This window comes from Elgaria multicarinata, chromosome 1 (assembly GCF_023053635.1).
Source record: "Elgaria multicarinata webbii isolate HBS135686 ecotype San Diego chromosome 1, rElgMul1.1.pri, whole genome shotgun sequence".
NCBI classification, from domain to species: Eukaryota; Metazoa; Chordata; class Lepidosauria; order Squamata; family Anguidae; genus Elgaria; species Elgaria multicarinata.
In genome coordinates this window covers 177,169,613-177,192,597 of record NC_086171.1, presented here as the reverse complement: position 1 = coordinate 177,192,597, position 22,985 = coordinate 177,169,613, and the positions used below count along the sequence as shown (strand labels likewise).

The 22,985-nt window shown below is 43.0% G+C and overlaps 1 protein-coding gene across 1 annotated transcript in view; it reads right to left on the bottom strand.

Moving 5' to 3' along the window:
* Positions 1 to 22,985, bottom strand: part of PKP1 (plakophilin 1) — a 57,859-nt gene that overhangs the window by 15,089 nt on the left and 19,785 nt on the right. Inside the window, exons 3-4 of the mRNA XM_063144000.1 lie at positions 12,459 to 12,892; positions 387 to 531 (exon numbers count right to left, since the gene is read on the bottom strand). Of these exons, the coding sequence (XP_063000070.1) occupies positions 387 to 531; positions 12,459 to 12,892 (579 nt within the window). The remainder of the gene's footprint in view (positions 1 to 386; positions 532 to 12,458; positions 12,893 to 22,985) is intronic.

Sequence of the window (22,985 nt, the reverse complement as noted above, 5' to 3'; positions counted from 1 at the left end):
GATGCTTTGCTACTTTTGCCAATAAAATTCCCCAAAATGTAATTCCCAACATCCATGTTAAATGCATTTGTCTTCATTCAAATAATCACATCTGAGATTCTCTAAGATGTTGATGATCACAGCAATTGTAAGTAAAACCTTGGGCCTAAAAACCTAGCACTGCCACAACTCCAAGTTTATTTGTCCATCGAATGCACTCATGGCCATACCCCTAGTATTATATTACCTCTTGGTGTTGGATGGACAAGAGTCTTCTTCCCAATCTGACCCCCCTCTTCTTTCTGTTGGAGCTACAAGAAACACGAGTTCTGACATAATTCCATATATTTAAGCATCTACCACAAATCCACACAAAACTGAAGCATTGCGGCAAGGAATAACTTTACCTCTTGCTTGGCAGATTCATCTTGGAAACAGGTGTGCTGAAGGTAGTAAGCACCCATGGCCTGGTACTTCTCATCTGATGAACACAGGAACTGAATGGCTTTCTGGATGGTCATTGCTCCATAATCCATCTCATCATGGCATACTCTAAATACAAAAAGAAAAAGAAAAAAAGACATCACCAATTTTAAAACAATGTTGGTCGCCCTGCGGGTTGACTTTTCTCAAGAAAAAGACAAGGGGAGTGTATAACTTGCTGCCCTCCAAATGTTTTGTTTTATAACTCCCATAATCCCTGACCACTAGCCATACTGGCTGGTGTTGATGGGAATTGTAGTACAAAACAATAGCAAGGTAGCATTAGATCTGCAAGGGGGGCATAGAAACCATCAGGGAGGTGCAGGAACTATGCCCAGGGCAAAATTGCATTCTGCGACCCAAGTAAACTCTACCCCCAAACTTCCCATCCCAGTTTGCTTTCTGTAACACCTAATAATGACGCACTCTGTGACTCCTGCTCTTTGCTGATATAATATCATAGGCTGGGTTATGTGGCTTGAACTGTGGTATTCTGGTACTTTCCAACTCTTCTATTCTTATTTTTCATGAACTAGTGTAAAGCACATGTCATCATGGGCACTAGTAGTCCTGCTCCTTTCCCGCTTCCCCCCCCAGTCCCCTCACTACAGAGGGGTTCATGAATAATGAAAACGTGGCTCGTGCATAGTGAATCCCTTCTCTGAAACTGGCATGTGGCATGACCCCTCCCCCTTCCTCATGCACCTCCCCACTGGCAGTGACAGCCTAACCACATGGCAACTGCACCCGGGATCCACCTCTGCACTACACTGCTTGGCCATCACGCTGGCAGAGGGGTTGCCCTGCCTGTTTGGCAAGGAGGAAATTAATTGCTATACTAAAGCTCAAGCTTTGAACTTTCTACATGTCTACGCTGCTCAAGCTTCAGTTTAAAACAAAAATGACCCAAATCGGTCTAGTAGAACTCAAGTAATAAGCCTTACACGACTGTATTCTTAAATAGATTCTATTCTATTCTGCTGGCAAAGAAGGGTTCGTATTTGTATCAAAAAACCAACAAAAATAAGTTCTAAATATATAACATGTGAAATATTAAGATTAAAACCATATAAATTACACCAAAGTTAAAATTCCAACTACCTCCCTGCCCCCCAAAATAATCTCACCCTTCTGTATCATATCTAGAGAACACCACTCCCCATAACAAAAATGATTCACCCAACTTGTTCCTTCAGTTGTAGGACGATAGTAATCCTTTAACCCAGCTGCACCCTTCTTAAACCCAGTGTCTTCTTCAGTTCCTTTTTTAGCATAAAATCTAAATGCCTCTCTTGCCCTAACATTCACATCCATCCACCTAACTAGGGCACAATTATCTAACCAGACTGAAACTTAAGGCAGGAAACACACCAGCTCAATGAACTTCTCAGACCATCCACTTTTCATGGCAGCCATCTCATTTTCTATAGCAGGAATGGGTAACTTGTGGCCATCCAGATGTTTTGGCCTACAACTCCCATCATCCCTAGCCAGTATAGACAATGGTGAAGGATCATGGGAATTGTAGGAGGGGCACAAGTTGCCTACCCATGTTCTATAACTTCAGTAAACAAAGGAAAGGAGTGATCTGTTGAGTATTTTGATTAGCTGCCATTTACATCCTTGATATCATGGAATACGCACCTGTTTGTAGTTGGATGGAGTAGAATTAGCTATCTAATGTGGGGCAAGTGAAATTTTAAGTCCTGCCTTCTTCCAAATGGTTACAAGGTATTAATTACCAGTGCCAGCCCGTCAAGGGTAGGCATGGCTGGGCACCTGCCCAGCACCCAAACACCAGCAGTGGCCCAATGACAAGAGCCCCCTGGAGTTGCTTCTCTTCTTCACCACTGCTTGCTTGTTCACCTGCCTCTCACTCTGGCCCAGACAACAATGGTGGTGAGGAGGAGGAGAAGTAAAAGCCATTGCCTACTTGCTCTCCGCCTGTCAAGCAAGAGGCAGCAATGATAGGGATAAGGAGCAGCTAATAGTGATGAGAAGATAGATTCACTGAGGGAGGGGGGGCATTGAGGGGATGCAAGGACCCTCAAAGATCTGGAGCCAGCACTGCTTATTACCAAAATAATCAGGAGCTGTGTGACATAGGCCAACTGGGTACCAACATAATCCTTGTAAGCATAAAGATGTAGAATTTGCAGGAGTGGGTGAACCCAAGAAATACTGTAAGTTGGCGGTTGACTATTAAATAGCAGGACAGCCTAATTCTTCTTGGCTATGCTGGGCCTCTTAAGACACAATCCTGTGCATGTTTAGACAGAAAAAAGTCCAACAATTCCATGGCTGAGGAATGCTGGGAGCTGTAGAACTCCCCCCCCGGTCTAAACAGGTGTGAGATTGTGCCCTAAATAAACTTAACATCCATCACCTCTATTCCTATCCAGTCTCATTGTTAAACTTTATAAATTCTCTTCACCAACTTTTTGTTTTACTATCAATATAAAAGGGATCTATGACTCACAAAGTACCACCTTTACATATTTTGATCAATCCAACAAAGTATTTTAAGTTTTTGATGAAACTTTGGCATTATGGAGTGCTATCCACATGGAGCTTTTCACGTTCTGGGTGCCACTCTCAGGGAAACGAATACCAATGTATGATTTCCTAGAAAGTGGGAGTCAAAAGTGCCAAACCATGACATAGTTTGGTATGACCATAGCCACCTTGGATGTAATTTTTTGGTAGGAAGGTGGAGTACAAATCAAATCAAAGATAAATGTTGTTATGCATCTGTTTTTCTGGAGAAAAGTAAATGTGCTTTAGGTGAAACACAACTCATTGTTTCATCAGAACTAGAGATGGGCCAGCTGTACAAAGCTCTCCATGGACTGGCTTGCAAAAGGCAGGAACTCCAATTGGCCAACAATTTGGATGGTTTTAAAAAGCAGTTGGATAAATTCCTGGAGAGCGCTATCCATGGCTACTAGTCGTGGGCTATGCGTGGTACCTCCATTATAAGAGGCAGTGTGCCTATACACACCAGTTGTGCCTATATACACTGCGGCCTTGGCATCGCTAGAATTGGCTTCCATTAGGGGTTCTTTGTAGGTCTTCAGGAAGGCCATCTAGTCACCATCACGAGACAATTTGTTGTTAGTACTTTCTGCAGGCATTATAATTATCCCCCGATGAAGGCCTAAAAAACAAGAGGCCAAAACACGTCGGGCTTTTGTATAATAAACCTTTCTATAGCAACCTCAGACTTCTCTCCCTTTTTGTGCACATCTTGGATGCTCACCTGCTTTGAACTCAGCTAGCTAGACAGCCACCACAGTGCTTTGCATGGCCAACCTACTCCAATAACAAAGCAAAACAAAAACAGAGTGGAGGGAAGAGGATGGGCTGGCAGGGTGGGGCTTCAATGGCGAGGCGGCAGGGGCCCATGGCAGCACTACCCTAATGTCACAATGGAGTCTGGCGCTGTATGACTCCACATGAAAATTATTAGGAAATTCTAGTTGTAATAATAACAAAATTACTTCAAAGGTGGAGCTAGACCTCTACGACAGAGATGACACCTACCTATCCAGACAAACAGTTGCTTAAGAAATGACACTCGAATCTGATCAAGAGTAAAGATAGTCCTTACCAAGACAATTCCATTAACACCTTTAATTTATTAACAGTGGTACAATTTTATACATGCTTACCTGGGAGTAGGTCCCAATGAACTCAATGGGGCTTACATAAACAGGATTGTGCTATGAAGTCTATCAACTCTTGACAATATACAAGGGGTATACAAAAATCCAAGAATCCAGTTTCCATTAGTGCCTTTTAAAAAAATGTGCTTAACCGCTTGCTTGCAGAAGAGGGCAGGAACTCCCTTTTTCCTCTTCTAGGCCTCTCCTTTCCTGTTTTCCACTCAATACATTCTTCCCTATTTGGTCTCATTTTCCACTTTTTTCTTTTCCTGGCCCCTTTTCACCCTTTTTATCCACCCCCTTTATGTTGCCCCTCCCCAAGCCTTCTTTGAAAGTAGGACTTTCTGAAGGCACCATTTCAGCTTCAAGGTCAGGGCTCAGCTCTGAAAGCTGTGCAGCAGCAGTGATAAAACAAGTGGCTGTGAGCATTCCCTCTTGATGCCTTTCAGATGTTTTGGATTTCAACTCCCATCAGCATCAGCCACCATGGCCAATGGTCAGGAATCCTGGGAGTTGTAGTCCAAATCATCTGGAGAGCACCAGCTGGGGGAAGCCAGGCCTACACAATTCCTTTCTCTCATTCATGAAAATCACAACCACACACTGGAGAATGAACTCCCAAAACAGAAGCTATAATTTCCAAGTAAGATTAAACCTGACAATTAAGCACTGCCTGGTGGTGTCAGCAGGCAGCAGTGCTGCTGGTAGCTATGGAGAGAGAGAGAGAGAGAGAGGTCACACCAACAAGAACAGGAGACATCTTCTCATTGGTGCAGTCAAGTTTCCATGTTGTCTCCGAGGAAATCTGGCTGTTCCGAAGTAGTAGTAGAAATTGTTCTTTTTGTTTTTAAGAGCCCAATAAACTCAATTTTATGGCTCCCCTCTAAAGGCTTGTCCACACTGCCCTATGTTTGTGGCTATGTTCAGTGCTGTAACATGGAAGGGAAAGCGCTCCATGCAAGGAAGGGCCGCTAACCGGTATGCTACTTTTGTGCCGTTCTACTAGTTCCTGGCCTAGCAGAGATTGTCACAAAGCTCACGTGGGGGCTGTAGGTCAATGGCAGAGCAGAGGCTTTGCATGCAGAACTTCCCAGGGTGTTGAAACCTGAAACCCTGGGGAGCTGCTGCCAGTCAATGTCGACAATACTGGCCTAGAATAATTCACTTAGAATAATGCACTTTCCTGGGTTCATGTCATTTGTTGGTGTCAGTCAACTGAACCAGTGTACCTGTATCTGGGTGGACACCATCTGGGACAGCTATAAAAAGCCACATGTGGAAGCTTTTCTCCTTTCGTTCATCATATTTCCACTATTCTTCTTTTGCCCACCATTCTGTTTTAGAATGGCCAATGAGAACAGGCTGAAAGTCTAAAGATATGAAACCTCCTAAGCAGAGACAATTCTACCAGCATTGGTAGAATTTATCTAGAGAAATCTGTTCTCAAGTATCTACTGGTAATCATTCTCCACAAAAGATAACCTCAGCTGGTCTCAGTTCTACTGGTGCATGTCTATTATAACATACACCAACTGGAACATGTATAGATTTTCAGGGAAACAGGAATAATTACAAAACTCCATCAGAACACTGTGCAAAAAAGAAGAAGCTAGAACATTTATCTAGTGATCATTGTCCCAGGTCTTTGTTTTAGGTTTAATCGTAGTGTTTCAGCAGAAAACACAATCCCCTTCTGCAGCTTGGACAAATGTATATCATCTCTTTAAAAGTGTAAACTAACATTCTTTTTCCAAGTAAGAGAGACACTTTCTGAAAAGGGGATTATGGCATGTGATGATGACTCCAGACCCAGCGGCAGTGGGTGGCATGGACGGGCAGTTGCTGGGCCCCCAGAAGTTTAGAAGGGCCCCTCCCTGTCCTGATCCTATTGCAGCTGCCACCATCCTCTTTTCTGCAAGCCTTTACACATTCATATCCCAAAACTAGTTAAGCACTTGGCTCCTTTTATTCTAAATATAACAAACATATGGTAAATATAACAAAGGGAGAACTTTTCAGCATAGACAAGTTCTTTCATAGTCATTACATCATGCCTAGATTTCTTCTTCCACCACAGTAATAAAAAGATGGTGGTTGCAGGACAGCTGGGGGCTCATCTACACCTAGAGCCCTTTCGAGAGGGGGGAGGGATGATCACAAAGTTTTCTGCTTCAGCAGTCGTCCCCCATGGGACACATGCCAGCAAGTTTGCTTGCAATGTAAGGAGAGCTGTTCCGGGGTGATTTTTTATTTTATTTTTACAACTCCTGACTCTTGCGCAAGAGCAGAGTTGCGATCCTGCACTAAGATGAGTTTTTTTTTTTGAAAACACACACACACACACACACACACACCTGGTACTGAAAGACCCTGAGACCCATCCAGAACACGTTGACAATACTCTCCCTCTCAACCCCGATACCCACGGGCTCGCTCCGCAAAGCTGGTTGCCTATTCGCTGAGCCCTGCTACTCATGAGGATCTTCAACAGTTTCATGAGGGGAGAGCACACCAGCTACGCACCTCAGGATTTTTGCGAGAGTGTGTGTGGGGGAAATGGGACAAAAGCTGTCATTGATATCCCAGGAAAAATGAGGAGTCATCCCTGGATCACCGGGGTATCAGCTGTGCATCATGTGGTGCAGTAGGGGTGATCTCGATACTATTCTGGAATAAATGGCTGGTGTGGATTAGGCCCAAGTATGGACAGAGAGCAATGACAAATCTTGATAAAATAGTTAAGAGCAGAGACACCACACTGACAACAAAGGTCTGCATAGTTAAAGCAATGGTATTCCCCATAGTAACCTCTGGCTGCGAGAGCTGGACCATAAGGAAAGCTGAGCGAAGGAAGATAGATGCTTTTGAACTGTGGTGTTGGAGGAAAATTCTGAGAGTGCCTTGGACTGCAAGAAGATCAAACCAGTCCATACTCCAGGAAATAAAGCCAGACTGCTCACTTGAGGGAATGGTATTAAAGGCAACACTGAAGTACTTTGGCCACATAATGAAAAGACAGGATACCCCGGAGAAGAGGCTGATGCTAGGGAAAGTGCAAGATGGATGGATGATATTCTGGAGGTGACAGACTTGACCTTGGGGGAGCTGGGGGTGGTGACAGCCGACAGAAAGCTCTGGCGTGGGCTGGTCCATGAAGTCACGAAGAGTCGGAAGCGACTGAACGAATAAACAACAACATGGACATTACCTCTACTGTTAGGCAGGGGAGTGTGATTTTACCTGTGACTGGATTGCCTGGCTCCAGCTTTGTGCTTGGCCTGGCACAAATCCCACCGAGAGATTGCACAATAGGCATATGGAGCAAAGCCAGTGCCCAACTATTCCATACAAAGCACTGGTGATGACATGCCCTCAGTCAGGTCTTGTTTACCAAGACAAGTCCTATAACAATGGCAACTCTCTGCACATAGTAAGATCAACAAATGACAAAACTATGGAAGGCAAAGACTTGCTCCCCAAGGAGGGCTGGGACCAAAACTTTTGCTTTGCTGAAGCTCCTTAGTCTTTAAGGCACAAATTATCTGGCCAGAATTAGGTGTTTCTAGGAATAGGTGAAAGAAAAGGAAAAGGCTGGGAGATATCCACAGAAAAACCATGCACTTGTATCTGGGCTCCAGATTCCCATGGAATGTCTCATTCTTCAGTTGGATTTCGATGTGGGCCTGTTTAGCATTGTGTAAACCATAGCCTGTACCAATGATCTCAGTGCTTCAACACTTGCAAGGCACATCATGGGGCCTGACTCATGAAATAGATGCTTCCATGGACCAGCTGATGGAAGAAACGAAGAGGGCTTGATCCATGCAGGTCAGAGAAGGCCAAGAGATCATGGATTGCTCAGTGATAGACCACATGCTTTGCATGCAGAAAGTCTCCAGTTCAATCTCTGGCATTTCTAGGAAGGGCATGGGAAGACCCCTATCTGAAACCCTGAAGAGCTGCTTCCAGTCAGTGTAGACAATACTGAGCTAGATGAAACAATGTTTTGACTCAGTATAAGACAGTTTTCTATGTTCTTCTTATGATCTGCCAGAATACTCTGTGGCAGTGGAGGCTGGTGGCTCTGAAGCCAGTGGAGTGGTTAATCTACTCCGAGTTTCAGTCAGAACCAGTCAGAACTTTGAAAGAGCTCTCCAAGGTGTGGACAGCTCTGATGGAAACTAGTAATTCCTCCCCAGTATGCTGCCCAAGCCACAGCTTGAACATTCTGACCCCATTCAGACAACACACAAAACCATGCTGCTTAACCATAAAATAGTAAACGGAATGCTTAAGCAAGGTTTACGGTTTCGTCTGACACACGTTTTCCCTAACCATCTGCCCCATTAACCACTAGGTTAGGCTCACTAAGGAAAACTTAACCACCAAAAGGTTTAAAGTGTTGTCTGCAAGCATTCTGCATGTGGTTAGCATTAACCACAGCTGAACATGGTTAAGCTAACCACAAAGCCCAGAGTGTCATCTGAACCAGGCCTCAGTCTGATTTCTGCTTTGGATGGAATTTGTGCCACTGGCAACTCCAGTTCATTGTCCAAGGGAAACGGTTTTTGTATCTTAGGCAGACCTATGAAAATAGAATCTCCAAAGTGAAAAATATTTTAACTGATCTAGTAAATAGAACAAATGAAAAGAGAGAGAGAGCTCCCACTACTTTTGGCTCTTCAGGGTTCAACGAGCAATTAGAGTTCAATCCCTGGGGAGGAAACATAACTCCAAGCACTTTTTCATTTCAGTGAAAAAGAATATTTGTAATGCATGACCATGTAAAAAAGAAAAGAAAAGAAGAAAAAGTACATTCCACCATCCATGTAAACTGGCCTAACTCATACGTAAAGAACCATTAGCTAGAACCATTTTTTAAAGTCAAGTGCTAACTGGTAGTGTAGAACCATGCAAATAGTCTTAATCCTAGAAATGAGGCAACTCCCCAACCAGAACCAGTTCTACTAGAAGGAAGAGTCACCAACCAGGCCTAGTGCTTCAAGAGAGACAACACCCAAATCTGAACCAGTTCTACAAGGTGAACCACACCCTAACAGGAAGGGTGCTAAAAGGGACCACTCCTGTGAGAGATGTTCAGCAGAGGCGATTGTTTCCCACATAACAGTTGTTCTGGAAATGAAGTTGAAGCTGTTCTTTAAAATAATACTTTATAATAAATATCCTTTCCTGCTATAATTTGGCTTTTCTTAGGGAGAAGTTTAGGGGAAGGGCTAATTTTACTCCAAAGGGCGTAGCTGTATTAGTATGTTTCAGCTAAAACGACAAAGAATCTTGTGGCATGTTAAAGAAGAACAAATTGATGATGGCGTAAGTTTTCATGGACTAGAGTCCATTCATCAGATGTATAAAGTGTTGGCAGGTATATAAACAATTTGGTTGTATACCTGCTGACATAGGATAACACTTCATTTGGGGGTGCTCTTGGATCCAGAACTGTCACTTGAGGCACAGGTGAACTCAGTGGCAAAGAGCACCTTTTATCAGCTTAGGCTGATATACCAACTGCGCCCTTATCTGGACAGTGATAGCCTAGCTACAGTTATCCATGCTCTGATAACCTCTCGTTTGGATTACTGCAATGTGTTATACGTGGGGCTGCCTTTGAAAACGGTCCGGAAGCTTCAGCTGGTACAAAACAGGGCAGCCCGTTTACTAACAGGGACTGGCTGGCGAGATCACATTACGCCAGTCCTTTTACAACTTCATTGGCTGTCAGTCCAGGTCCGGGCCCGATTCAAAGTGCTGGTATTGACATTTAAAGCCCTAAACGGTTTGGGGCCAGGTTATTTGAAGGAACGCCTCCTCCCATATGTACCTACCCGGACCTTAAGATCATCTACAGGGGCCCTTCTCCGTGAGCTCCTGCCAAAGGAAGTGAGGCAGGTGGCTACTAGGAGGAGCGCTTTCTCCGCTGTGGCACCCCGGTTGTGGAATGAGCTCCCCAGAGAGGTCCGCCTGGCGCCTACACTGTACTGCTTTCGTCGCCAGCTGAAGACCTTTTTATTCACTCAGTATTTTAACACTTAATTTTTAACTTAAATTATACTGTTTTAACTCTGTATTTTAACTTTATATCAATTTTGCTGCGTGGTTTTATCCTGGTTGTGCTTTTTATATTGTATTTTGTATTTGTGTTTTTTAACTTGTTGGTTGTTTTATGATGGTTTTAATTTTTGTGAACTGCCCAGAGAGCTTCGGCTATTGGGCGGTATAAAAATGTAATAAATAAATAAATAATAATAATAAAAAAATCATGCATCTGATGAAGTAGACTCTAGTCCATGAAAGGTTATGCCATAATCAATTTGCTAGTCTTTAAGGTGCCACAAGATTCTTAGTAATTTTAAGCCGGTGCACCACTGAGTAAGACATCTTCATTGATCCCATGGTACATGGCTCAAATTCCACTATTTACAACTGACTGGAATCATGTAGAAATACACCAATTTTCACTGGATTTTTAAAAAAGTCTTCTGCTTTGGACCTTTTAAAATTACCGCTATTTACATAAAAGTAATTTTAAAATTACCACTACTTACATAGAATAAAAACAACACTTCCCATTTGAACCTTCAGAGGAGCCCTTCTCCGCATCCCACCAATGCAACATATACGTTATGATGGGACAAGGGAGAGGGCTTCCTCTGTGGTGGCACCCCGACTGTGGAATGCCCTCCCCTTGGAGGCCCGATTGGTGCCAACATTGATTGCATTTCGACGCCAAGTAAAAACTTGGCTTATTAACAAAGCGTTTGATGGTTAAACTTACTGGCACATTGTTTTAACTGTTTTAACTGTATCTATTGCTTTTAAATTATATATTGTTTTAACTTGGATCATGGTGTAAATTTGTTTTTAACTGTGTATATTTATTGTTTTATACTGTATGTTTTTATCTGTACGCTGCCCTGTGATTTTAGTGATATAGGATGGGATATAAATATTTTAAATAAATAAATAAATAAACTTTATATATAATCTTTAATCAGAAAGAACAGAATCAGTGAACAGATCCTGTGTTAAAGCATATATACTCCATGCTGAATATTTGATGGTCAGCACTGCAACAAACAAATGATCAAAGACACCCTGATCTGCTGTTAAATATGGATGCCAAGTTCTATAGCAGGGGTGGACAACTTGTGGCCCTCCAGATGTTTTGGCTTACAACCCCTATCAGCTCTAGCCAGCACAGCATGATGGGGGTTGTAAGCCCAAACACCTGGAGGGCCATCAGTTGGTCACCTCTGTTCTATAGGGTTCTTCCCACCTAACTGACAGCTCAAGCATGCAATGCTATGCATATTTACTTGGACGTTCCACTGTAACTAATTTGGCTCACTCCATAGTATGTATATTTAGGATTGCAGACTAAATGGCTGAAGACTTCACTCAGGCAAGCCCTGGCAAAAATCTGGGGGAAGAATGTCACAATAAGGTTCTGGTGGAATTAAGAGCAAACGGAACTGGTTTTTGCAGGGTGATGACAGCAACCTACAGTGCCTTAGATACACTACTGCTTTATAGTGGTATTGAAGTGCACTGATAACTGTTGGGGCACAGTACACATCTCATATACCGCTTTCATAGACCTCAGCTAGACCTACCTGGTCTAGCATGATGGAGGGGTGGAGATCTCGCGATATTTTTATCATGAGATCTCCCCCTCTGTTTACACGCGGCGCGCGACGACCTCGGAGGGAGAGGACATCGCGCCCAGCATTTTTTTCTTAAAGGAGCAGAGAACACAAACACTCATGCACAAAAGGTAAGAGTTCTTATTTTTTACAATTTCCCCCGCTCACCCCACCCCCGATGGGCACAGAGCTCCTGAGGAACTCTGTGCCCCATGTGCGGGTCCTGGCTCCTTGCGAGTGACTGCAAGGACAAACTGCGACACCTGCACACACGTTTCATGATCTCAGGATCATCCAGAGACTGCGGAAAAAGCAGGCTCAAAGGCTAGGGTGAGATCCCGGGGCAAGGGAGGGATCAGCCCTCCCTGCTCCAGGGATTCCCTGTGCATCATGAGAATGCACAGGGACGATCCCGGGGATCGCCCCGGGATATCGCCCCATCTAGCTATGGCCACAGGGTTATTTCCTGATTTTTATTCCACAGTATCCAAAAATCATTGTGGGTCCTAAGAGGTATAAATGTGTAAGAGGGATATAGCATTACCATGATGGGATCGCAAGGATTTGACACAAGGTGTATTGTTCTCAGATCATTATGCTTACCTGGCTCTAGTTTCCTATAGTAAAAATAATCATGGGCTAAGTAGAGAACACCTGCATGGGAACTTACTTTGAGTTGGAGTGAGCCTGTCCGTAGACCACATCCTGCTTGCTAGCTACAGGCCGGGCATAGAGCACGTCTTGCTTGTTAGCAGAGGTGCAGGAGGGGCTGCGGACCGGAACTCTCTTGCTTGTCCTCGTTAGGGTTGTATTTCCATGCTGGTTGTTGCATGTGCTGTTGTAGACGCTGTGCCGATTCAGACTGGCCTTGTGACTCATGCGGCTCCCACTCTGGTTTCTCCTTAGGGTGCCCCGTGGAGGGTCACAGTAGAGGTCTGGCTCACTCCGACTGCTCTTCATAGTCTGCAGAAAGCAGTAGTCACTGCCAGGGCTGGTCGGACCACAGATCTTGTTGTAGTTCCTGTTGCCCCAGCCGTCCATTTGGCTGTAGGAGCTGTAGCGTCTGTTCTCTGCCGTCTCTCTTTTGAGGGTCCCATTGTACATCTGATGAAAGTGGAGGACAGGGAGAAGAGGAAGCATAAGAAAGACAATGATGGTTAACAAAACGGATTCTTGCCTGCTTAAAAAAGGCAAGCTACATCCTGAGAGATGCTGGTCCAATGAAAGTAACATTCAGCTCATTTACTTTTATAGGAGAAGTGGCAACCCCAGAGGACTTGCTGAGCACTTAAAAGATTCATGTTACCAGGCCCATAGGATACAAAAAAGAACATAAGAGGAGCCATGCTGCATCAGAACAAGGACCCATCTAGTCCAGCAGTCTGTTCACACAGCAGCCAACTAGCTGCCCATGGGAACACACAAGAAGGACATGAGTGCAACAGCACCCTCCCACCCATGTTTCTCTTCAATGGCCATTCATTTGCAATCTCTCACTGTCCCTTTCCCACTTTTTCTCTGTTGCCTGCCACTTTTCTCTTTCTTTCTCTCCTATAGGAAAATTGTCCCCATGCAATTAAGTGTAAAAGAAAATATTCCATTGGTATCAATGGACCCTCAGGTCTGTGCGGAACAGATCCAGGGCCCAAGGAAATAGATCTGGAGTTGAAGTCCCATGGGCATAAGAACATGAGAAGTGCCATGCTGGATCAGACCAAGGGTCCATCTAGTCCAGCGCTCTGTTCACACAGTGGCCAACCAGCCATCTGCCAGGGGCCAACAAGGCAGGACATGGTGCAACAGCACCCTCCCACACATGTTCCCCAACAATTTGTGCACAGAGGCTTACTGCCTGGAATACTGGAGATAGCACACAGCCATCAGGGCTAGTAGCCATTGATAGCTTTCGCCTCCAGGAATTTATCCAACCCCCTTTTAAAGCCATCCAAATTGGTGGCCATCACTACATCTTGTGGTAGTGAGTTCCATAATTTAACTATGCACTGTGTGAAGAAGTACTTCCTTTTATTTGTCCTAGATCTCCCACCAATCAGCTTCACAGGATGACCCTGGGTTCTAGTATTTTGAGAGAGGGAGAAAAATGTCTCCCTGTCCACATTCTCTACATCATTTTGGGCCTGGCAATGCCCCTGCCCAGCCCAAGACATTTTGTTGCCTGCAGCGAAGACCAAACGGCACTCCTCTTCGAGGGCCAGCACTTTTAACAGCTTAACTCTACGCACGTCTACTCAGAAGTAAGTCTCATTGCTTGGGGCTTACTCCCAGGCGAGTGTGTATAGGACAGCAGCCTAAAAGTGTTGCTGCACCATTCAGACATGAATTCCTGCCTCCATCTATTTTCCCCACCCACCCCAACCCCCTTCACACTCTCTGAAGCAAGTCCTTTCACCTTGCTGCATCGCAGGACCAGCCCTGACTTGCAGCAAGTAATATCACTCAGCATCTCTCAGGAGTTGTAGTTGTTACTCTCGGGATTTGTCATTGTCATTACACATTATTATGCATGTGATTTGCTTTGGTTATCCCCCACCCAGCCTCATGTCATCCCAATCACAAGGCAGAGGAGGAGCAACACAAATTGCAATTAAAATAGAGACTTGCAACTACTTGTCACAGTTTGTCTGCGAAGGAGAAGAATATAGTGGCAGATGGGAGAAAAGAATGAATGTTCTTAAATATCTCGTTTATGGCTTTTCAATCCATCTAAAGAAGTGAGAACTCCCCGTCCTCACTGTAAATGACACAAATTAAAGCCTCAGCTAACATTTGTACACAGCACAGTTCTCAGTTCTAAGACTTTACTGTCCCATCAGACAGGTATTCACTGAAGTTCAGTGCAACATTTTAAGAACTTACTAATAAAAATTCAAATTATTTTTTCCCAAGTCATGGTGACTTTCTGTATCTACTTAATAGAAGTCACATGTTCAGAAACTGATGGTAACTGTACATAAGATTGCAGCCTTACAGCACAATCCTATGCATGTTTACTGAGCAGTAAGTCCCAGTGAACTCAATGGGGCTCATTCTCTGGTAAGTGTGTATAAGAACTGCAGCAATAGTGTTAATGTGATAACTGTTGTTGTATTATACATACACAGACACACACATTTTGCTCTATCATCATTTAACATCATTGAGATTCATAGTTTCCCTTAGATCTACCCCTATGAGGAATATTTTTTTCAGTTAAAATGCACCTTAATTCAGACTTTAGCCTTCCAAATGCAGACACGCATTTTGCAGACCCTTGCTGAGAGAGAGGGAGAGAGAGAGATTTTTTTCATTCCTGTTAACCTTGAGAAGATATGGTCACCTCCCAGCTATTTTATGTTTCATGATAAAATAACAAACTGCAATGCTTAGAATCTGGGGAAAGAATGAGATTCAGAACTTTGAAAGTCAGAGAACGTTGTGATACCAAGGTCACAACTTCTAGCAAAAGACAGGCACTGGTTTTTAATCATGAGGTTCTTTTTGCACAAAAGAAGCAGTTTTCCAATATCTTGCAGGAGACGTCTTGTGTATCTCACCCCACCCAAGCTGTACTTGCACTGACTTGCTTCTAAGGACTCATTTAACAGAAAGGTGCCTTCCCAAAGCTAATAACTTGGCATTCACAATTCCCAAGCTTCACTGGCAAGAACAAGGTGTTAGTATAACTCAAAAGCGGTGAAATGCAGTCCGGCTTTCCAAAATGCAGGGCAAAAAAAGAAACTGATATTTCCTTCTCATAAACACATCAAAACAAACAGAGTACACCCACATGCATGTTGTACACACACATATTTTGTTTATTTTCCTTCCAGATGTGACATGGGATAAATGCAAAAGATAACAGATGCCTCACATAAATAACATGTAATGATTTAATGGAAAAAGATGAGCTAGCTTGGGTTTGCAGCAAATGCCCCAGGGCCCCGGCCTCTCTATCAAGTTGTTGTTTCTATTATTCCCTTTTGCTGGAATAAAAGCTTCTGTTGATTCATCAGAGAAAACATAGCCAAGGTAAGCTTATATGATCAGGCAGACTAAACTGGAGATTTGAGGAACAGAACTGGGTGAGAGAATATAAAGAATTGAGTGGAATTGAGCACTTATTTATTTATTTATTACAGTTTTATACCACCCAATAGCTGAAGCTCTCTGGGCGGTTCACAAAAATTACACCAACTTCTGGGCATCACTCATTTAGACTTCGGCCAACAAGTCTGGTCCTGGTAGTTCCCTAATCAGCAGGTTGATCTGGGGCAGGGGATCAACTATTGAATTAGAATATCCAGGTCATTCTGGGTACCAGGGACACTGAATCAACTCACCTGATACCCAAAATAATATAGAAGCAAAGTGAATGTGTTGAACCCTTTCCGCTTGGTGTGAAACAAATATAGGCAAACCTACATTACAGATTAATTTAATAGTGATCTACTCTTCCTAGGAAACTTCTTGGTGTGTGGTTGTTTTTTTTTTTTTTTTTTTTTAGGGATTCGTTGTAAGATCAGGTTCTATTCTGTTGTTGAGTGCCCAGGTCACAAAAACTATGGACTGACAATGATGCTATTAAGGGCCTGCCTGCTCTGTTTTACCTAGTAGATTTGTATCCATTTCCAATAGAAGATGGCTGCTTTTAGCAAATCTGTTTCTACTTGCACCTTTGAGCAATGATGGATGAATCAGCTAATGACAATAAGTGCAACGGACATGTTAAGCTGGGGGATAATCATTGTCACCACTTCCTTATTCATTCAAAACTGATATTAAGTTTGTGAAATTAAACTACTACTTCTTGACCCAGTGAGAAGGATCCAGGCAAAGCAATCCAATGGTCTTGCTACACTGGCATTTCACTAAAACCAGCATAACATCTGCATATCTTGTTAGGATCCAAAAGGACTCAAACCAGGGGAGATGTAACACAGGGCATGTCTACAACAAGAGAGCGGAGGGGGAGGATCTTGCAATATGCTGATCGCAAGATCCTCCCCCTCAGTCCACATGGGCCGCGCGGCATCATGCTTGTTGTGGTGGTCATTTTTTTTACAGACAGAAGAGCTGGAGTGCACTTGTGCTCCAAGGAAAATTAAAAGGCAAAAAAGAAGCCCCAACTCTACTCCCCTCCCCACCCCTGAAGGGCACAGAGTGCCTGAAGAGCTCTGTGCCCCATGCCTGATTCCCGCTCCTCAAGGAGCCGGGACAAAACCAGGATGGCTGTCCAAACCTCCCGCAGTTTTGGGACAATCCCGAGACTGCAGGAAAAATGGGCTAAAAGCCATCCCGATTATCCTGAGGAAATGGGGGGATCTTCCCTCCCTGCCCCAGGGATCCCCTGTGTGTCATGTGGACACACAGGGATGATCCCGGGACGATCCCTGGGATAAGGCATGGTGTAGATATGCCCATAAATTTCCACAATAATAATAATCATAATGATTAAAATAATTAATACTAATTAACAATAATATCAATATAGTTCTTTTGTGCTGCAAGTGCTTCATAGATAATATCTTGGTAATCCAGGCCTGCACACTTTGTCGCTCACCAGACCAAATATACTCCACCTCCTCCTTTTTCTCCCTTTTCTTTTCTTTTTTTACATCCGTTGGTCTCTTTCAACACCCTCATGAGTTGACTAAGTAATTATTATTGCAATTTATCACATGGCAAAATGATTCACAAAGCAGTCAAGGCACATAATAATATAGTTAGAATTTTGATGGCTTCAGATATGTGGTCACCAAGGACTTCTTAGAAGCGGTTCACTATCATACTCCACCTTGTGTGGCTGAAGAAAGTGAGGCGCAGAAACACCTTGGATGGAAACTGAATGTAGCTGCAGTGTTTCTAATTTCTACAGCTAGCAAAGATGTCCTTTTTCTTTTTCTTATTTACAAATGATATGATTAATTAAAACGCACACAAAAAACCCCTTGGTGGTTTGTTTCCAGAGCAGCAGATGGCGTGGAGGTGAAATTTTTTGCACAAACACGTTGAGAAGGAGTGTCTCTTGGGCCGGAGGGGAAAACCAAAGCAATAAAATATGATGGTGTACCACCCTGCCTGATGTGCGGAGCACACCCTTGATCTTTCTTGCAAAATGAATTCACTTCAGTCTATTACACTCAACTAGAAGAGGAAAACTTGCAAAACCTGCAAAAATAATAATAATAAATCCTCCACATCTGAAATGTTCCTTCCTTTTTCTGTTCTACATTTTTCTTTGATAACTTTCAATTTCTATTCTTCTAACCTTCCTGAAGACAAAGTAGATCTAGTATTTATTAGATTTGTATACTGTTCTTCATCATTTGATCCAAAAATGGTTTTCTCATAGTCTGATGAGGACCTGTGGCAGATTTGGTTGGACAACATTTTTCTCACCTCTAATTTATCCAGTGGTCTTGTAGTCAGATTCATGTGTAAACTGCATCATGGGAATTACTTGGCCCAAGTCCCAATCATGGACAAGCTTCAAAAAATAATGTTTTTATTCAGCTATTCCTGGGCCAGATCTACACCAAGCAGGTTATAAGACTTTGAAAATAGTTTGAAAATGGTATATGGAATGTGTCACAGGCCCCAACAGTTGTCAATACTAAACTGTTATAAAGCAGTAGTGTAGACCCTGCCCTGGGTGGCAATCAGAGCATGCATTTGCCTCTTCGAATGTTCCAATTCCATAAAGAATCTCACTGCAGGTTGACTAGGAAAAGATGCGTCATGCTAAATACATCTGCTCTCATCTCTAGGTCAAAGACTGGCAACTTGTGGACTTCCAGATGTTTTGGCCCACAACTCCCATCAGGATTATCTAGCATAGCAAATGCTTAGGGATGATGGGAGCTGTTATCGGCCAAAACATCTGAAGTTGTCCACTCCTGTTGTAATTGATATCCATGGCTTGTATGTCCTCTACTTTTATTAAGAGGATTTGCCCTCATGCAGTATGCAAACTTTGAAAAATCTGGATAAATGCAAATTCCTTCCTGAATGCCAGGTAACTACCCTGGTCAAGCAACCCATGAAATTGGCCAATCTAAAGCCCTGGGAGAAAAACATGATTTACTGTGTTTTACTGTGGTTTTAATTTTTGTGAACCGCCCAGAGAGCTTCGGCTATTGGGCAGTATAAAAATGTAATAAATAATAATAAATAAAATAATAATAATCCAATCCTAAAGTATCCTCATCTCAAGATAGATAACTGCAGGTTAAAGCACCAGCAGGCACCCTTTATTCTAAGTAATTTTCTCTTGGAACTCTAAAGAAGCTTTCCAAGTTGCTTCACACTGGAAAGCTCCTTTAGAGGTTGACTAAAAACCAGTGCAGATTCACCACAGTGACCACACCACTGACCTAGAATCATAGAATAGTGGAGTTGGAAGGGGTCTATAAGGCCATCAAGTCCAACCCCTGCTCAATGCACCATCAGAGCCACCAGTCTCCACTGCCACATTTCCTTGCCTCTTTCACCATCATTTCCTTTGAGTGAGTTAAGATTTAAGGCAAAACTGTGTTCCATTGCTCTCTCCATTCAAAATTCTATTTTTCTAACTGTGTTCTGCATTTGTGTGTGGTTCCAAGATCCCTAATCATTGCTTACTTGGCTGTCAGTCTGCCATCGGTGCCTATATCCAAGTGGCTTATATCCTTCACATATGGGGAGCACATTGTGGTCCTGAGTCCCATCCAGATCAAGGCCCAAAGGCTGATAAACTGCTGGGTAGCCTGTGCTCACCTACACATGCATGCACACACACACACACACACACACACACACACACACACACACACACACGGATGTGTGGTTTTCCATGTAATGTATTTAGGAGAAGGGCATTTGAAAATGTTTCCATGCTATTTTTTCAAAGAGCCATTGTAAACAGCAACTTTATACCCTGACCCAGGTCATGGGAAAATCATACAGAAATGGATTTAACCAACACCCAACAGATATTGTTATTCTTTTTGTCCCTGCCCCCTTTATTACTTGCACAGCATGTTTGTTCTCTCATTTTTGCCTGAATCTGTCTGAGTGTTGCACCTCCTACTTTGAGTTTATATAGCACATTGTTAGGCGTGTACTCTGCAAGGAGTCGACTTCTACCCAGCCTGTAAAATTCCCTCACTTACAGAAGTTTTAACAAGCTTCAGCAGTAGTCACTTTATGACTAATCAATGAAATATTTGTAATGAAAAGAAAACCTTGGACATCCCTCTTTCTCTGTGAATGTGCGTCTATATATGTGGCAGACCTCCCCTGTAGCGGCACCCACCCTCTGGGAAACCCTCCCTCGTGTGGTTTGGGAGGCGGAAAATGTAATATCCTTTAAACGCCTCATGAAAACATACCTTTTCATGGAGGCTTTCACTGGACTTATCTGATTTTGTATAGCATTTTTAAATTTTTAACATTTAAAATTTATTCCGATGCTTGTATTTTAATTGTGCCTTGGCTATTGGGCAGAATAAAAAATAATAATAAATAAACAAATACATAAAATCTCTCTCTCTGTTGGTGTTCTCCTGATAGCTGCAAAACACTCCCCATGTTTTGGAATGTAATACCCATTAGATGATAGGACTGGGCAACCAAGTTTTTAAGGAGTCTGGGAGGTGGAGCTCCCCAGCTTTTAGACATTATGTCAGGCCTGGTGAGGCGATGAAGGTCTAAAGTTGCTTGTGGATGGAAGGAGATGATGATAGCCATTCCACTAGCTTAACAGTAGACAGAGTAGCAGTTTGAAGACAGTTCAATTTGGGACAATAGTTTAGATGGAACTAGATGGTGATGGCAGGTCTGCAATAGCTGGTTTCTAGGAATGTTATATGGGATTAGTGGCTATACTGCCTGCTGAAGAAGTGTATAAGCATATACTACACTCTGCTTGTATCAATGGCTACTAGTTCTCATGGCTATGTGCTCCTTTCAGTATCAGAGGCATTAAGCCTATCTATACCAGTTGCTGGGGAACATGGGCAGGAGGGTGATATTGAACCCATCCTGTTTGTGGGTTCCTGATCGACAACTGGTTGGCCACTGTGTGAACAGAATGCTGGATTAGATTGGCCCTTGGTCTGATCTAGCATGGCTCTTCTTATGTTGTTATTTGGGTGTATATTACTCTATAAATGAAGGAAGAATATTTTGGTCACATGTGACTCATGTCTGTATAAGGGATCAGCAGAAGAAGATATACAAAACTGAATCCAGAACAGAGCAGAAACTCCCCTATATAGAAATCTTTAAGCCCAATGTCTGATGGTCTTGTAGCATCTTGAAGACTAATAGATTTATTGTGACCTCAGATGTTGTAGACTACAAACCACTTCATCAGGCTGACAACTTTGATAGCCAAACTCCACGTTAGGTATAATATAACTTTACTTTTCCATGCAGGATAGATATACAGCCTGTTCGGGAATTATTTCTGTTCACATTCAATGCTATGAAGGGTAAACTAAAAGAAAGTAGGATCTTTATTTATTAACAGTTACATTGGTGAGTAAGGTGTTTCTAAGACCACAGAGTAACCAAGGCACACAACCTACACACAAACCATTGGTTTGCTGTCTGTGGAGTTTACCTCACAATCTTTCCATATTATGTTGGCTGTGGTGGCAGGATTGGGCAACCAAGCTTTTAAGGAGGATGGGAGGTAGAGCTCCCCAGCCTTTAGACGTTATGTCAGTCCTGGTGAGGCGCTGAAGGTCTAAAGTTGTTTGTGGATGGATTGCTACTGGAGCAAACCATCAAGAGGGCACTGCATAGCAATTCCATCTTTTCATCCTTGATGGATTTTCTGTGGCAAAGAAAAAGATGGAAGAAGCAGTGGGTGCATGGGAGTCCTAGGGGTGGAAGACAACAATGTCTGGGCACCTCATAAAATTCCACAAATGAGGCAAGGTGATGACACCATCAAAGCCTCATCTGGAAACACTCCTAGTGCTTTCAATGGGATGTGCAGTCACTTCCTGGACCCGGCTAGGCTCTTTCTCTCAGAGATTCCCTCCGCTTGACTGTGTGTGGGGCCGAAGTAGACATGGCGTTAAATGTAGCTTTTTTTTTAATGTGCTAGGTGTGTTTTTTAAAAGTGAATCACAGCAGCTGGGGGTTGACAGAGTCATAGTTATTGGAACCATAGTAAGCACGGAGTGGGAATGTAACTGGTTCTCCCCCTGGTACAATCCTGAGGAAAATCTTTCCTCTGAAGGTGCTATTTGCATTATGTGGAAATCTTCCACTGGGGCCAGGGGGGGTGGGGGTCATTTCTTCCTAAAGCCAACATGGGGCCTGTTCAGAAGTGCCCTGTTAAGGTGCCCAGACACCTTAAACCATGGCTTTAACCACAGCCGGATCTACACTATTGCTTTAAAGCACTTTACAACAGTTTTATAGCGCTTTAAAGCAGTTAAAGCGCTTTAAAACTGTTATAAAGCGCTTTAAAGCAGTAGTGTAGATCCGGCCCACAGCAAATAAGGCTTTTTGCTTTATTCACCATGGTTAAAGCTGTGGTTTTAAGTGTCTCTGAACACAGCCTGGCTTTCTGGTTTAACCACTGTGGTTAAAGCCATGGTTTAAAGTGTCTTCTGAATGGGGTCAGTATCTTCCAAAGAGTGACTTTTTCCTCAAGCCTGCACCAGTGAGAATGTGTTAAATCTCTCCCCGTTCACCACAACACATTCAAATGTTGAAATTCTGGTTTTCTAAGCAATTTTGCCTAGTATACACATTTTAGCAAGCAATTTTCCTAATATAATGGATTTTAATATTATTTTCATGAATAAATGCATTATCCACATGCATTTTCCAGCAGTATATGAATTTTTGTATGTATTTCGTGACTGGAGAAGGTCACTGTAAAATTTGGAAAAGTGCAGATTTCAAAGGATAACTGTTTCAGTTCTCATGTTGGTACAAAATTGTGAAATTAGGTAAGTTTGTATTAAAATGTGAACTGAACAAATTTCTTCCCCATCGCTAGCCTGGGCTTCATCTGACTGATCCTAATTAGTTTAAGGGGATTGCAGTTTTTGTTTTGAAGTTAGAGCGAGTGGGACGGCAGCTATAATAAGCCAGTTTACTCCATTGACAGGAAAACCATTATAATGAAGAGAAGCTCTTTTCTTAGGAAAGTAGTGGAAAGTGCCCTTAAATGCATTAGTTCTGCAATGACCTC